The sequence below is a fragment of the Populus trichocarpa genome, chromosome 15 (assembly GCF_000002775.5).
Source record: "Populus trichocarpa isolate Nisqually-1 chromosome 15, P.trichocarpa_v4.1, whole genome shotgun sequence".
Classification (NCBI taxonomy): Eukaryota; Viridiplantae; Streptophyta; class Magnoliopsida; order Malpighiales; family Salicaceae; genus Populus; species Populus trichocarpa.
Genome location: NC_037299.2, coordinates 2,162,743 through 2,180,088, shown reverse-complemented (window position 1 = coordinate 2,180,088; position 17,346 = coordinate 2,162,743). Strand labels below are relative to the sequence as shown.

The 17,346-nt window shown below is 33.4% G+C and overlaps 2 protein-coding genes across 3 annotated transcripts; both read left to right on the top strand.

The window, feature by feature from the left end:
* Positions 1-384: 384 nt before the first annotated feature.
* On the top strand, positions 385-3,735 carry LOC18105625 (putative F-box protein At3g16210). Of its 2 annotated transcripts, none has more exons than XM_024586533.2 (2): positions 385-506; positions 2,389-3,735. In XM_024586533.2, the coding sequence occupies exon 2, from the start codon at positions 2,392-2,394 to the stop codon at positions 3,544-3,546; it is 1,155 nt and encodes a 384-aa protein (XP_024442301.1). In that variant the 5' UTR covers positions 385-506; positions 2,389-2,391; the 3' UTR covers positions 3,547-3,735. The 2 variants fall into 2 exon arrangements, with proteins under 2 accessions (XP_024442301.1, XP_006374273.1); XM_006374211.3 differs by having other exon boundaries at positions 385-584.
* A 678-nt stretch (positions 3,736-4,413) lies between these two features.
* Positions 4,414-5,788, top strand: LOC18105626 (E3 ubiquitin-protein ligase RING1). Its single transcript, XM_006374213.3, has one exon. It carries the CDS (start codon positions 4,535-4,537, stop codon positions 5,570-5,572), a length of 1,038 nt encoding a protein of 345 aa, XP_006374275.1. The 5' UTR covers positions 4,414-4,534; the 3' UTR covers positions 5,573-5,788.
* Positions 5,789-17,346: the final 11,558 nt, after the last annotated feature.

Here is a 17,346-nt window from a genome sequence, read left to right as displayed (position 1 = left end):
CATCTGGCCAGCAAAAAATGATGCTCACTTATGGCGTCCGAAAAACATGGATGTAACTACACTCATCCACGTATTAAATAACATTTTATTTCTATTAAAATATCAAATTATTCATCATCTAACTCATAATTGAAAAAAAACTTAATGAAAAGATTAAAAAAACTGAGTAAACTTATGATAATTTGAATTTAAAAGCAATATAGTGATGTAAAAAGGAAAAAGGAAAAAGAAACTACCTCATTACCTTTACTGCTAAGGGTTTTTTTTTTTTTTTTCCTGGGAAGAGTAAAATAGTAATTCTATTGTTTCTACCCACCGTGCAAAAGAAGTCCAGAGCTATAATTTCTAGGTGTCAATCACAGGAAATTTGTCTGAAAATATAGCTATTTGCTAGCTGCCATCAGTACTCTACAGAAAGCATAAAGAGAAAGAAAAAAAAAGAGACACTCATTTCATTTTTGGAGGAAGGAAATAGAGGTGTAGAGAGAAAGAAAGGGTTTCTTGTGGTGGGTTTTCTGGGAGTCTCTGAGCTTTCTTGAGGGTTTTGAGTTTAAGAAATAAAGAAGGAGACATTTTTATTGTTGGTAACTAAAAAAATTCAAAACTTTTTACTTTTATGTTATTTGTTTTATAATCTTTCTCTCATTGCTCATATTTGTTTAACTGGTACTTGTAGCTTTCTGTGTGCTAGTCTTTGTTTGGTTGCCAAGAAACCGCGAGAAAACATTTTGTTGAGCGTTTCTAAAATGGGGTTAAAAGGTTTTTGCTTTCGTTGATTTTTTTTTTCCGGGTTTTCTCCCAAAAACCATTAATCTTTTGAGTTTTGATGGTGTTTTATTGTAGAAAACAGAGGAGGTTATTTTGGTTGTTTGTCCTCTAATTTGTTGTGACGAAGCCTTTAAGGGTCTGTGTGTTTGCGTGGAAAGAAACTAAAAAAGTGAAAACTTTAACAAAAACCTTTCAAGTCTATTTGTTGGGAAACCGAACGACCGTGTTTGGAAAATGGGTTTTGATGTTTACGAAATCTGATTACCCCTGGCTTTATTTTTATCAGTATATTTTGTTGTTTCTTTTGTTACCCTCTTTTTGTATGTTTTTTTGGGACGAATGGTAAAAAAGTAAAGTCAGATTCTGTTTGAATGATGAGAAAATACGAGAAAAAAGGCCATTCAATTCTTGAGAATCCTACAAAGTGTTGGGGATTGGAGTGATTTAAAAAAAATATATAAAAAAAACTGCAATTTTAGTATAAACATGTAAAACAAGGAATACAGTGAGTTTTTTTTTTTTTTAAGGTTTCTTGGCTACCAAACAGAGGATGTTGAAATTTTATTGTAAGCTGTAAACACTTCTGCTTTGATGCTTATTTGCTTCTTATTAAGAAAAAATGCGTTTAATTAGGAATTATGATATGCATGTTGTACTAGCTAGAGGCCTTTATGTTTGTTTGTTTGTTTCCCAAGAACACACTAAAATTAATCCCAGGGCTGCAATCATGAATTAAGAAAGGATGTGATTTTTTCTGACAAATTTGCTTATTCTCAGGGTTCATTGTTCTTGATTGACCAAGTGGCATTGAGATACCTGTTCTTACGTTTAATGTGTTGCTAGCTAACACTTGTAGTGTTTTACATTAACTCCTACTGATTTTCATCCACTTTTTATGCTTGATAGATGAGATCTAAGGTAAGCAAAGAGGATTTGTGATTAACTTAGGCTCTTTTTTCTTGGGATGCTATTTTTGATGGATTAGCTAATTTCATGTCATTTTTCTTTCCTGTTTCTATCTTACCTTATCTTTGCCTATCGTGTATATACTCTTATCGTACTTGTTTCCATCTTCACTGTATTTTATTTTGGGAGAAATATCTTAACTTTAATTTTATAATAAGGGTTTATACAAAACAAGAAACATAAGTTTTTAAGCAGTGACAATCATTGAGATACTAGCTAGATATATGTATGTAAGAAGCTTCACGCTTTAATCTTTCACGTGCTTTCTTGAACATGTAATGAATTGTTTGGCATGATGCGCCAGGAAACATAAACTACTGTGCCTTACTGTTGTTTGTTTAATTAAGAGCTCGCGAAATGTTTCATGCCATCCTGCTAATTAGCAACATTTGTATTTTTAGTTATTAATTTTCTTTCGTTCTTTTTTTTTTGGTATTTAGATGTTTGTGTTGCTTTGTATGAGTTAAAATAGTGGTGGTAGCTGGGTAGCGGGGATGCTCATTTCTCATTAACTATTGTGTTGATAAATCATTATTTGTGCAATGACTCTTTATTTACCTGAAAAAAGATAGAAACATGTTCTATTATATTACTCCTGTACGTCTTGTTGACATTCAAGATTCAATGACTGCATTCATTTTTTCTGTGATTTAGGATATGTCAGATTTTGGGTGCTTGGACACAGACATTCCCTTTGATGTGCTCTCCCGCTTGCAAACGAAAGATTTGCTGGGATTGAAGTGTGTCTCTAAAGGATGGAAGGACCTTATATCTGATCGCTCTTTCATCCAGGCTCAGTCACAAAAGAAAGAGCCACTGTCAGGATTCTTCTTCCAGCAGAGGCATCGGTACTGTCCTGATGACATAAAAACTATTACCTATTTTCCTGTTGAAAGGAATAGATTGCAGCAGGATGTCTTCGCTTTCCTCCCTCAGGATGTTGTGGTGTTGGCATTGTGCAATGGGCTTGTTTGTTGTCGAAGTTGCTACCCTTTTGAAGATCCAGCTATCTATGTCTGCAACCCCTTGAACAGTGAATGGTGGAAACTGGATTGGAAGGAACCTGGCAAAGAAAGCTTCATTGCTCTGGCGTTCAATCCCTTCCAGGATATCTCTGTCAATTTGACAAATTTCAAGGTTGTTAGACCGAGGCAATTTGAGACTGAGCAGGAGGAAGCATACTTCTCATTTGAAATATATGCCTCAAGGACAAGGAATTGGAAGCTATCAAAAGAGGTTTGCTGGTGTGACAACAGTTTATCCAAGAATGAAGGCATTTTTAGTGGAGGGATCTTACACTGGCTCACTGATGGTGACCAAATCCTGACTTTTAATGTAGAGAATGAACTAGCTTTGCTGATTTCAACGCCACTCCCAGCTGGAGAGTTTAACACCAGGCCTCACGCTTGCATTGGAGAATCTGAAGGTCAACTGTATTATGTACTGATCTCTGAAGAAGGACTTCATGTATGGGTTCTTGAGGACTACTTTGATTCTACTTGGTCTCTCAAGTACTCGAAAACTCTTGCGCAGATAGAAAAGGAACACTCGGACATCATGATCAATTTATACAACAGAGTGATGCTCTGGCAGAGAATTGATGATCGCCCATGGATGGATCCCTTGGCCTTCAAAGATGGGGTCTTGGTAGTAAGGATATCTAATACCATCTACTTATATCATGTTGACACCAGCAAGATGGAGGAAGTTGGCGAGACTTCAAAGTTTGGTGCAATGTCCTGGGTTTCCCCCATAGTGCTTCCCTATACCATGAGCCTGGTTCCTTTAGGTCGTCAATTGGGGTCACCTTAATTTTCATCCTCTGCTGACTGTGAGCTTATATAGCTTAGGAAAGTAGTGCCTGACAGGATTCTCAAATTAGTAGAGACCAGTTTTGAATCTGAGCTCTTATGGATCTTCACACTGTTAAAAGGAATCCTCTTTTGTCCATGATGACTTGACTTTTGATTTACTATATAGTTTCAGCTTTACTAGTTGTCATTTGTTGATATTTTTAATAATCTTTTGTAATTCTTGTAAGTTAATTGTAATCGGTCTTCCTCGGTTGATTTTCATGCTCCCCTGCCATGGAAATCCGGAGCCATTCCACAGAATTCCGTTCAGTTCTCAACGCTGAACTCTGGGGTGGTGTTGTAGGTTTAAACATTGCTCGGGGACGAGGGATACAGAAGCGCATTGCAGTGGAACTTGACTCCGAGCTTGCTGTTGATCTCATTCCCTGCACTGCAGTAACCGCTGGTCTTGTTTGCGGTGGGTTCGAACCATTCATCTCCTCTTGAGCCGTCCTTGGCAGGCGGCGCAGCCGAGGCAAGCAAAATAACGTGCTGATTGGTTAGCTAACCGAGCTCATCCCTTTAAGTTGATTTCAAATAAAGCTTAGCTGAAATAAAATAGAATTCATTAATTATATAAAAAAGAAATTGATATAAAAAAATACATTTTTATCATTAATTATAATTTATGTATGTTCGGGTAGCAATATCCTAATTAATACTCAAAGTCTAACCAGCTCGGGTTAGGATATCCGAAATATGTAGCTACAAGATAATGAAAAGAATTGATCATAATTTTGGATGGGAAGGATAATACTAAAAACCAATCCATGAATATTAATGGTCAACCATAACCTGAACATAGAATTCTACGTAGATACGTCATCGTTTTCATTTCTCCGTAAACACAAATAAATTCACCCAAAAAATCTCTTTCTAAAAAATACACCCAAAAAAATCAAAACTCAGAAAAGTCCCATTTTAATTCTTCAATAAAAAAAGGCGTCATGTCTTCCACCACCGGCGGCGTCTCGCAACTCTACTTCTGCTACCAGTGCAACCGAACGGTAACAATAACTCCACCAACCACCGCTCTCTCATGCCCTAACTGTCACGAAGGTTTCCTCGAAGAACTCGATTCTCCAAACCCTAGCCCTAACCCTTTCGATGCTGGTCTCGGCCCCGCCCTCTTACTCGACGACTTCGCCTCCATTTTTGGCGGCATGAACCCCACTCCTCGATCATCGACCACCTCAACAACAGCAACAAACTCCTCCTCTGCGTCGCCACTATTTCAAGATCCCGACGGTTTCAATCCCTTCGTGTTCCTGCAAAATTACCTGCAAACCATGAGGGCCGGCGGAGCGAATATTCAGTTTGTGATTGAAAATAATCCTGGTATGGGCGGAATGGACCCCACCGGATTTCGTGTTCCGGCGAATCTCGGAGATTACTTTATCGGACCAGGGTTAGAACAACTAATTCAACAGCTTGCGGAGAATGATCCTAATAGGTATGGAACTCCGCCGGCCGCCAAATCTGCGGTTGAAAATCTTCCTGATGTCAAGGTAACAGAGGAATTAATGCAATCGGATTCTTCACAGTGTGCAGTTTGTAAGGATAGTTTTGAGCTAGGGGAGGTAGCTAAACAAATTCCTTGTAAGCATATCTATCATAAGGATTGTATCATGCCCTGGCTTGAATTGCATAATTCGTGTCCGGTTTGTAGATATGAGTTGCCTACCGATGATCAGGATTATGAGCAGAGGAAAGGGAATGGGAGTAATGGGGTTAATCAAAATGTGGGTGGTGGAATTAATAGTGGTGGGTCGATTAGTGATGGTGATAATAGCGATGGTAATGCTCAGACACCGAGAGAGAGGAGGTTTAGGATTCCATTTCCATGGCCGTTTAGTAGTGGTACTGGTAGGTCAGCTGGGTCGTCGGCAGAGGCCAGCAATAGCCGGAGTGGGAACAACAATGATGGGGATTCAAGAGGGAATACCAACTTTGGATCTGATACTAGAGAAGAGGATCTTGATTGATTATTGCTGCTGGGTACTGTTTCTTGTAAACATACAACTTTTTTTACTTAATTTAGTTTCTTATTGTTTTTGTTTCTCCTTTTGTTTTCATTTAGTAATAAGTGGCTGTTTTTGTTAATGCTTGTCAATAATAGTTTGGTCTTATTGATGGTACAATTGAATATCTGTGATCTAGATGGGTGTGCAATGAATTGACGACACAACTGTGAGTTATGAGTTTTCTGTGTTCTGCTGATTGTGAAGCAATTGTGATTGACAGAGTATCTCTAGAGCCACGTTATTTTGTTTGGTGAAGATAGAATTCTTTTGCCTGTATGGTTATAGGGTTCTTACATAGAAAATAGGATTTTGAAGTTTTGATGTTTACATACTGTGTATTTAAAATTGCCTTGGTGTTCTGGCATGGTTGCTGTAGTGTATGGATCTTGTTATTTTGTTTTTATGTCCATCCTTTGCATTCTCGTTTACATTTGCTCACAAAATGTCAAGATGAAAGTAGGATTGATGAGATTTACAGATGCTTGGCGTTAAAATGTGGCATGACAAACATGAGCACAACAATCAATTGCATGCTTCTGACTCTGGTTTCTTGGGAGCTCTCAATTGCAAGCAGGATTATCATGTTTGCCTATGAACAGAACACGTGAAAGGTACTGGGGTGCACATTCAGAGTACATGTCTTTGTTGCTTAGCCCTCCATACTATAATAGGAATATGATGCTTATGCTACAGATTTTGGATTAGTTGAAGAGTTTGGTGTCATCGCAGTGGGTTTGACTTGGAGATTTAAGAGCTTGATTTTGTACTTTCAGTTATGTCTTTTTTATATATATAAAGATTAGGTATTCATTTGAATGTCTAGAATATCTATATTCCTTGCTACTCTCTCATGTTGAGAAGACCATGGTAGACCAACAACCTGATGAGGAAGTGTGAGAAATTCACAAGTGATTTTTACATCAATGAAGCAGTACTCAAGTGCAAACTCCTTGAAACAATCAGGATTTGATTACTTGTATCTGGGATGGTTAATAATATAGGATATCGTAATTAGCTAGTGCTGTAGGTCATATTCTGGGGCCTCTTAGCAGTAACAAGTTAGATTGGATAAAAAAAAGTCCTGCTTTTGTAGCAGTAATCTGACGGATTCCTTCAAATTTCTGTGCGCACACACGTGCATGTGACTAGTGAATGTGGATTAGTTTTGATGTCGTTGTATCTGAATTGTGGTTTTTTTCTACGAGGATAATATTTTATTCTTAATTGCACATCCTATAAGACATTCATCTAGATTGGCCCCTTTCAACCTTTTTCACGTTGTCTATTACTTCCTGCCACATCTAGTTTTTGTGTCCTTTTGAATCAATGAACGAAGCATCACGTGATAACAATATCTTCAAAGTAGGCTGTATTATTTTGGTGTTTTTGTGCATCAAGTTAAATGGATGATAGATTCATTGGTTTAGATACATCAGCTATAGTTCTCTTGCCAAAATCATTGCTTGTATACCCTTGTTTTCTTGTAATGAAGCCATGCCACTCTATCATGTCCTAGCTAAATGAGGCATTTCCTTAGGTTCATTGTTTTGAAGGCTTCAGTAGCAAAATAAGAAAGGAGAAGGGATGTTGGTGTCTTTTTGGATATCTTGTTCGGTGATTTTTTTTGTGCTCGGAGCTGCATACAAGCTTATCCATGAAATTTTATTTATGCACACACAGTCACGCATGTTGTCATACCTGTTTCATGACTAAGCATGTGATGCAGTGAATCTCAGCACGCATAGTTATTTATTCTCTTCTCTTCCTGCAGGATGATATCTGGAAGGGTTGTTGAACGTAGAAAGAACTTATGCACATTCTCTTCTCCTTTTCTTGCTTCATGCATGTTCTGTAAATGCTGGTTTTTAAATTATTGTCACAATTGTTGCTAGCTTCACCTTCTTAGGACAAATTCATGCTCAAATTCGCTTGGTTCTGCAAGTTCTTTGTTTGAGCATCATTTTAGACCCCCAAAATACCTCTTTCTGTAGCCTTTTGTGTGGGTTTTTTTTTGGTTCGTGTTAAGCTCCCAAAAACTATTGTAATGTGTTTTTAAGCATTAGAAGTGCATGTCAATCCTTTTTGGTAGTCGAGTGAACATATTAGACAGGTTCAGCAGTGGATGAACTCAATTCTAATGTCAATAATAGGCTTAATAGCAGGTGGAGTGATTGCTAGCAAGTATGATTTGTTTTAGGCGGTATGCTCTTATAGTGTACCAGCTCCAGGCCTGAGTTAGATATAGTTCCATTGAGTTGAAAGTGTTGCATCAATTTGTCTAATTTTGGCAAGTTCTATGGATGTTTTAGGATCACACTTTGGGCGCCAGGGTTTCCTTTTTGGCTCGTATCCCCTTTAATGGAGGTATAGAAATTGAAAGAGCCCCGCTTCTTCTCGTTCTTTTCTGCTTTTCGTCTCCTTTTCTCTTTCCTTCTTTGAAAGGGATGTTACAGTTACTTACATGGCATCACCATACCTTCCTTCGTATGCCAGAAAAATCTTAGAACTCCATCGTTTTAGAAAAAGCTTAGAAATCATCTGGTTCAACTTCAGTTCATACGTTTAAAATTTTGGTTCTAGGTAATTGAGATTCCGGGAATGTATCTTAGAGCGTGTTTGTTGTTGCAGTAGTTAATATATTAAAATAATTTTATTTTTTATTTTTGAAAATTTATTTTTATCATTATCCCATCAAAACAACTCGAAAAAATAATTGTTTTCGTCAAATGAATTTGACCACAAAGCCAAATTACTGAATTAGCTCTTAATAGAAAAGCAAGTTTTAATTCAATCATCTCCCTAAAAGGACAGCTGGTTCCTGTAGACTTTAGAACTAAAAAAGTTCATTAGTAAGAGATGGCATGCTCTTAGCTGTAATTTTGGTTTTTGTCACGTCAATCACCATCTTAATTATTTTTAGGTTAAAATCTTCGATTGGAGCCTGAATTGCACTTCTTTCCAAAGAACTCGATAGATTTATAAACTGTTTGGAATTCGGTATAAATTGTGTTTTTAAAAATTTTAAATTTTATTTATTTTTTTTATTAAAATTTAATATAATTTAAATGTTTTAGATCGTTTTGATATCAAAAATAATTTTTAAAAAATAAAAAAAATTATTGACATGTATTTCAGCACAAAAACTTATTTGAAAAGCAACTGATGCCACACTACCAAGTATGTTCATAATGATGCAATTAATTGTAGTAATTAACCTTTTTGTTCTTAAGAATAGCAGCAATCAGTAATTAGTATAGATATCAGATATAGTTTGAAAATTGATCTAAATTATTATATTATAGATTAATTCAAATTAATTATTTTTATTAAAATAAAGCTATTTAATTTATTTAAAGAAATTTAAAAAAATAATCCAATTAAATTTTACTAGATCAATTCATTGAAGTTAACTAGGTTTTATAATTTAATTTAAAACTTGATTTAAATTCAGTTTTGAATCATAAATTTCTCAATTAACTTTATCAAAATAACCTTAGCAACTATGATAATTAACTTTAAAGCCAAAGAGGTTGATTATTTTTGCTTAACCTTCTCACATTAAAAACAATATTAAAAAAAAAGACTTACAACGCAATATGTGTGTATATATAAATATAATCTTAAGAGTGCATTTGGTATTGCGGTAGTTATTGTGATTGTGGTTTGAAAAAAGTTGTTTTATAGAAAGTACTTTTAGTTGAGTTTGGTTTAAAAAACATATGTTTGGTTAAAACTGTGATTGAAATTAAGGTTGAACAAAAAGTAGTTTAATGTGTTTGGTTAAAAGAATGTTTTTCAAATTGAGGTTATATATATATTGATGGTTTTTAATTTAAATATTGTAGATTTAACTATTGTTATTATATTATTAAATAAATAATATTGATATCAAATATTTTTTATTATTCCATTAAACTATGTGCAATTTCATCACGTACGAAATCTATCTAACAAGGACTATATTTTCCATGGTTTCTTAAGTACGCAACAACAAAAACTAAATTTTTTTGTTACGTCATTAAACGATCTCCTTTTAATTTTTTTTAATAAAACACAATTACAAATAAAAATAAAAACTGAATTTTTTTAACTGGGTTGGACCCGGCAAGAACATAATTGGGCTTGCAATCAAATTCTGTAAATGCTACGTTATCAATCGATCTCTTTCTAATTTATGTAGTGTTATTAAATAATATTAAACACTAGTTTTTTGAGTAAAATATAATTTTAAAAATAATAATTTTTTTTAATGTAAGTAGGTATTCACCTGGTTGCAGACATGAGAAGCAGCTCTCAGCTACTTTTCACGAAACGGTGTTTCATCAAAAATATACATGGGATCCACATAAAAAACAATATTATCAAACTTGATGTTTACACGATAAGCTTTAAAAGCAGAAGGTACCGCGTAACCAACCACCATCTAAACAAAGAAGGGAAAAAAAAAGGTGGACCCTTTAAAAGGTCCACATGATGAATTGAATTTCGGATAAAAGGACATAATCTGGCTGCATCTTCTTGTCGGTGGCTCTGTATTAAACTAAAACCGCTTGCGTCAGAAACTTGTGATTATAGGGATAATACCCAGAAACTCATACTATAGATATAGAATTGGAACAACAATAAATCTACAGGGATGAAATTGAAGTTTAACCCTTAATATATTTCAGGATAATATTATTCTACTAGTGTTTTTATTATTATACAAACAAAAAAAATCATGCTACAAACAAAGCAATCCTACCATTTTCTTCCTAACAAGACAAAACCTCAATTGTAAGTCAAAAGAAAAAATTGAAACTAGATGGGTAAATTTAGATAGTGATTGTTCGCGCAGCTGTACTATATTTTTGAAATTCTTTGATTTTTTCTAGTTTTAAATTAATTTTTTTTTAGATTTTATGGATATTTTGATGTTATATTATAAAAAATAATATATATATATATATATATATATATATTATTTTAATATACTTTTAATAAAAAACACTTTAAAATATCTACGCCTCCTCCTTCTCCCTTTCTCCTTTGCCTAACATTTGTCAATATATTTAATTATTTTTCCATATAATTTTTTTAGTTTTTTTTTAATGAGCTAAGCACATAATTCTATTAACACTGGTGAAGAAAACCCAAATTGGGTTCTTTTCTTTTCTTTTTCTTTTCATCTTAGTCTCTTTAGTATTATAGTAGCTTTTGTGATTATAATTTGAAAAAAATTGTTTTATAAAAAGTACTTTTAGTTGAGGTTGGTTTAGTATTTATATATATTTGGTTAAAACTATGGTTAAAATTGAGGTTGAATAAAAAATAGTTTAATATGTTTGGTTAAACATGCTTTTCAATTTGAGGTTATAAAATAACTAAAAAAGATATTTATTAATATTGATGGTTTTTAATATAAATATTGTAAATTTAACTACTATTATTACATCATTAAATAAATAATATTTTATATATATCAAATATTTTTTATTATTCCATTAACTTATCTACAATTTCATCATATATGAAATCCATCTGATAAAGACTATATTTTCCATTGTTTTTTGAGCGTGTAACAAAATCAGGTAAAATATCATCAGAAACAAAATTGGAATTGCGATTAAATTTTACAAATATTACGTCATCATGCGATGTTCTTCTAATTTATGTAGTGTTATTAAATAATATTAAACACTAGTTTTTCGAATAAAACAAAATTTAAAAAATAATAATTTACCGGGTTAGACGCGGTCCAATGAACACTGTTCACGTGAACAGTGCCAAGTGAAATTCAACTGGCACTGTTACTTCTCGTGTTGCCAGGTGAATTACATGAGAAGCAGCTCTTAGCTGCTGTGTGCGAAACGGTGGTTTGAGAAAAAAAAAATTATGGGTCCCACCAAACAGTAAATTGCTTTTTTCATATTACCAAACGCTTAGTTTACGCGGTTTGCTTTAAAAGCTAAAGCTACCGCGTAAACAAACACTTTCTTAGAAGATTTTTTTTAAAAAAGAGCAGCAATTGATCTGAGTCTTATGAGAAAAAAACCCAATGTCTCCTTCAAATAGCAATATTGGTATTGCTACTTGTTGTGTAAATTCCTATATTAGAATTATCAAAAATAATATGGATGGAAAGGATAAGAAATTATTGTTTTTTATTAATACAAAAAATAAGAGTCGTCGCTTAGTATTTTGATAATAAAAAACCTTAAATGATCTTGGAATCTGAGTAAGAAGATTAGTTGTGTATAGGGGAACATATTACCCCTAGCACATCATGACTAATATAAGTTGTATTATTTGTTTGTCTGATATAAATTAAAGTATTGTTGTGTTTTTTAATCGTTAATCTGTCTAAAATTTAAGAATAGTCTTTCTCGATAAGGAAATCTTTATCGTTAAAACTTAACCGTTATAATATAAAATATATAAATAAAAGAAAGTTTATTATGTTATGGTTTGTTATGGGCTCAATCCAAAGCCCACGGGCTGGACTCCTTGATACAGGACCGAACTAAGTCTGAATGAGCCTTAAAAAAAAAAACAAAAAAAGCTTCTCACATTTCAAAGATCTAAAGATTCTAAACCAACGCTTTTATGAACTTCAACCAGCATCTCGGTTTTTTTTTTTTTTCTTTAATTTTAAAACACACCCAAGGGTCTTATCATACAACAAGAACATTACGCCATTGCATTTAAAGCAGAACAAAAGGACTCACACTGCCTTAGAAGCAAAAAGGAGAGACAATCGCTACTGTTGCTGGAGAACAATCAGCTGAAACTTCTGTTATGGCCGGGACAATGAGGCGCACGATGTTGCTGATGGAGAGGATGGAAGTTGCTATTTTCTGGATGTGAGCTGAAGGGGGAGATCACGGTTCTGTGGAGATGAAGAGTTACTGGAAGTTGCTTGGAGCTGGAGTGAAACTGAACCTCTACTGGCGATGGGAATCACGGGATATGATTCTGCTGGAGGTGCAGAGAAGGTAACACCGCTGGAAGGAGGAGCTGTCATGGCTGCTGTTGGAAGATCCTTCTCTGTTGCTGGAACAGTTGAAAATGAGATGAAAGCTGAAGAAAATCCTTCAAGAATGCTCTCGACAAACCACCATGACTGAGAAGAAAGTCTTGCTGCTAAAGCTGCTCATGGTTGGAGCTATTGGAGTGGCTGAGGAACACAACCGCTGCTACTCACGGCCGAGAAGATGATAGACGTTGTCCTTGGAAAATGGATGAGCTTGCTGTCAGGGGCTGCTGCTGGAGTTCACATTGCTGGTCTGAGAAACTTCTCATTGAATGGAGGCTGGAACCTTAAGGAGCTGTCACTGGACTGAGAAGGTAAAGATCTTGCAGCTGCCACTGGATTGAGATGGTGAAGATCTTGCTGAAACTGGTGTGGCTTGTGGTGGAGCAATCCGCCGGTGCTGTGTTTGGTTGTACAAGCCAATTTTTCTATCGTCCAGACCAAATGGGGCTCTTGATCGATGAGTGTGGAATGATCTTTGCACATCTTGCCAAGAACACTTTGAAACAACCTAAAGCATAACCCTGCCTAAGCACAACTTGTTAATTCCCATGTCTACAGTTTCGAGAGCATGTGATAATAATCAACTTAATACCAAGAAATCAACTTAAAATACTAAGAAGGAACATGTAGCCTGTAGGTTCAAGACATGCACAAAACCTGTGTAGGTGGTGCCCATCTCTCCTTGTCCATTTCCATGTCAAGAGAAGCTTCTTTGTTTGCGATTGATTTCTCATGGCATTCTCCACAGTATTTGTTTCCCTGATATGAATTTACGGAACAGCACTTCAACTATATATCAGTTAAGGATGGATAGTAAGTTCATGAGATCACCGAATTCTCAATTGTACACGAAGAGCGCACACAAGAAAAACCTACCAAAAGAAAATTTCAGTCAACTCACCATTCAGAAGATCAACAAAAAAAAATGCATTGAAAGACAGAGTAAGAGCATAGTAAGAGCATCTCCGAATCCTATTTAGAAAAGCCAAATTGATAAAATAATTTTTTAAATAATATAAATATAACTTTTTTATTTATAAACATTCCAATGATAAAAGGATATTTAGAAAAGCTAATTATATTTTAATATATTTTATATTAAATTAATTTTAATATAATTATATAACTAATTTAGATATTTTTTATATAATATAATTATGATGTTATTAATTATATAATTAATATGAGTAATTTATAAAAGTAAATATAAAATTAATGAAGTAATATGAAAGTTAAAAGATATAATTTTAAGTTAAATTTAAAACTTTTAAATTTTAAATTTATTTATATGAATATTTTTAATTTTCAGTTTTATATGTTATTGTTAAAATTTTAATTTTTTAAAAGTAAATTCAAATTTTGAAAAAAATCGCCAACATTTTAAATTTTGATTTTCAATTTTTTTAAAATTCAAACTTTGAAAAAATGACCGCCAACATTTTAAATTTTAAAATTTTAAATTTTGAAAAAATAACCGCAACGTTCTAAGATTTCAAAATTTTAAAAAAATAATCCATTTATAAATATTCTCATATACTTAAATATTTTTTCTCATCATTTTCTTCTCTCCAATCTTTATTATATTTCATTAAAATTCATCATGAATCATTCTAATTTTAATTTTTATGATGCTTTTGATTTTGATGATGACACTCCCATGTTCGCCTTTCAAGTTGCTGCCGCAGTGGTTGCTGAAGAAGAATCGAATAATCAAGGGCAGAGAACATAGTATTGTGGCTATATTCTTGGTCATAATATTGTCAATCGTAATAGAAAGGAAGGTGAGTTAAGGCTATATAATGATTATTTTGCTGAAAATCCTAAATTCACTAAAAGTCAATTTCAAAGAAGATTTAGGATGAGTCGTTGTCTTTTTCTTCAGATCGCAAATACAGTGGAAGCTCACAATCCATATTTCAAACAAAGGACAAATGCTCTTAGTGTTCTTGGTTTATCTTGCCTTCAAAAAGTAACTGCAACTCACATGATACTTGCATATGGTATTCCTGCAGATCTTACTGATGAATATCTTCGAATTGGAAAAACCATTACGATAGAAAGTCTTAGAGCTTTCGTTAAAGCAATCGTAGAAGTTTTTGGTGATTGGTATCTAAGGGCACCAAACGAGGCCGATATTTGTCGATTATTATCAATTCGAGAGCAACGTGGATTTCCAGGGATGTTGGGGAGCATTAACTGTATGCATTGGAAATGAGAGAAATGCCCAATTGCATGACATGGGATGTATATTGGTCATTGTCGTGAACCAACTATAATTCTAAAGGTTATGGCTTCACAAGATCTTTGGATATAGCATGCCTTTTTTGGGATGTCTGGATCACTAAATGATGTTAATGTTCTTGATCACCTATCTTCGTTGCACTTGTTAAAGGTCGTACTGCTCCTATTAATTATACAATTAATGGGAATGAATATACAATGGAGTGCTATTTAGCATATGAGATTTATCCTAATTGGTCAACTTTTGTTAAGACAATCCCAAGACCAGTAGGAGCAAAGAGAAAATATTTTGCAAGTAAGTAAGAGTCTGCAAGAAAGGATGTGGAGTGGGCATTTGGGGTGCTCCAATCTCGTTTCGCAATTGTACGTGGACCTGTTCGATACTGGGACGAAGAAACGCTTGCAAATATTATGAAAGCTTGCATAATAATGCATAATATGATTATTGAGGATGAAGGAGTAATGAACCTTGGATTTGACCATGAACGTGAAGTCAATTCCTTTATATCAGTGTCACATGGTGAAATACTAGAACTACATGATTTTCTTCAAACTCATAATCGAATCAGGGATAAAACAATTAGCTTTCAACTACAATAAGATTTGATTGAACATTTGTGGGAACAATATGACAACGAGTAAAATCATTAGATTTGAACTTCTTATGTTATCATAATTTTCAAGTTTTTTATGCTTTTTTTTTCATTATGGTTGTTAACTTTTAAGTTAATTAATCCTACTTATTGTTGTTAAGTGTTAGAAGAACTTCAAAAAAGTATTATGAATTGATATCAATTTTATAACAATATATTTAAAATAACCAAGAAATTTCTACATATTTAATTAAAAATACATTACATTAAACAATAAATAAATCAAGTTAATTAAAAATTTAAAACCCTCTTTTACATAATTTCTAACTTTCTATTTTGAAAATGCGCTGCAGAAATTGGATCCAAATTAAAAATATTCATTTTCATAATTTGTTCTTCTTTCTCAATCCTGTCTAATTCTTGTTTCTCTTGACTTTGTTGAATCATCATAGCTTGTTGCTCTAACATAATTTTTCTGTCTTGTTTCTTCTGATCCTCAATTTCAACTAAAGTATCCCTGAATTATTGTAAGAGATTTGTTACAGTTACCTCCCCAACTTTATCTTTACCTTGTCTACGTTTAAGTCGTTTCTTTACAGCCTTCTGACCAATTGGTCTATCTTGATAAATCAACGGTTCACTATCTTCTTCTAAACTAACAGAATCAGGGGTAGATGGAGCTAATGAAGTTGGACTTGCATTGACATGACTTTCTTGTTTCTTGTTTGACCTTTGATGTTGACTTGCATGCTCAAATTGCCATTTGGGTTCTTTTCTTAAGATAACCCAACAATGTTCTAGTTGAAATCGTTTGCCAACGCAAGAAGCATACATTTACCAAGCTTATTTGGGAACGATTATTAAAATATGTGTTAAAAAATTTAACATGGAAATGAATATTAAAATCACCCTTGATTTTTCGGTCATTCCACTTTGCTGACGATTTTAAATTTGAGTAACAAATCCAACAAATTTATCAACTTCTCTATTTATTTCTTGTCATCTACTTGAGATGCTTATTTGGGAACGATTATTCAAGTTTCCTCCAATCTCTATAAAGTAAGCATGTACTCGAGCCCAGAATTGTTTTATTTGTTGTTCAACTCCTGTAATTGGATCCTTGCTTGTATTTAACCATGTAGAGACAAGTAAACAATCTTCCTCTTGTGAGAAGTTTTTACTTCTTTGTGATTTTTTTATTGTATGTACATTTAAATTCGAGTATGTTAAGTCATCAATTAATTGATTAGAATCACTTGGTTGAGAGATAATATTTTCTGACTTGCTCATAAGAAAGTTGGTAAAAGAGCTTGGAAAATTTGAATCCATCTACATTAAAAAAAAAAAAAAAAAAACTCAAGTTAAAACCTTATAAGAGGGTGTAAAGGAAGCTCACATTCAATGTCTAGCAATTTTGTGTTTCCATACATGTGAATTAATAATAAGCATTGCCTCCTACTTGTTCTAACATTAATCTAATCATACAACCATTATAATTTGATCATTTTTAGGAACTAAAAGAGGATTGATATACTGGTTTAGTTGCATTTTCAATAAGATAAAATATAATTGACCTCAAATTAAAATAGGCAATCAAAAATAAATTTAAGATATGTCACTCCATGTTTTTATCAATATCAGCTACTATCATTACTTCCTCTCAATTTTGTCAAAGATAACAACATAAATAAAAATTGTCTTCCTTAACCCATATCAAAAATATAAATAACAAAGAAATAAAAATCATCACAAATAGCAAATTAACAACAAAAGGTCTTAAGAATCAAGAGATGCAAAAGAAAAAATTGAAAAAGTCTTTAAGCAAGTATACCTTTTGATTTCAGCTAATTAACACAACCGATGTTATTAGTTAACCGAAGGACAAT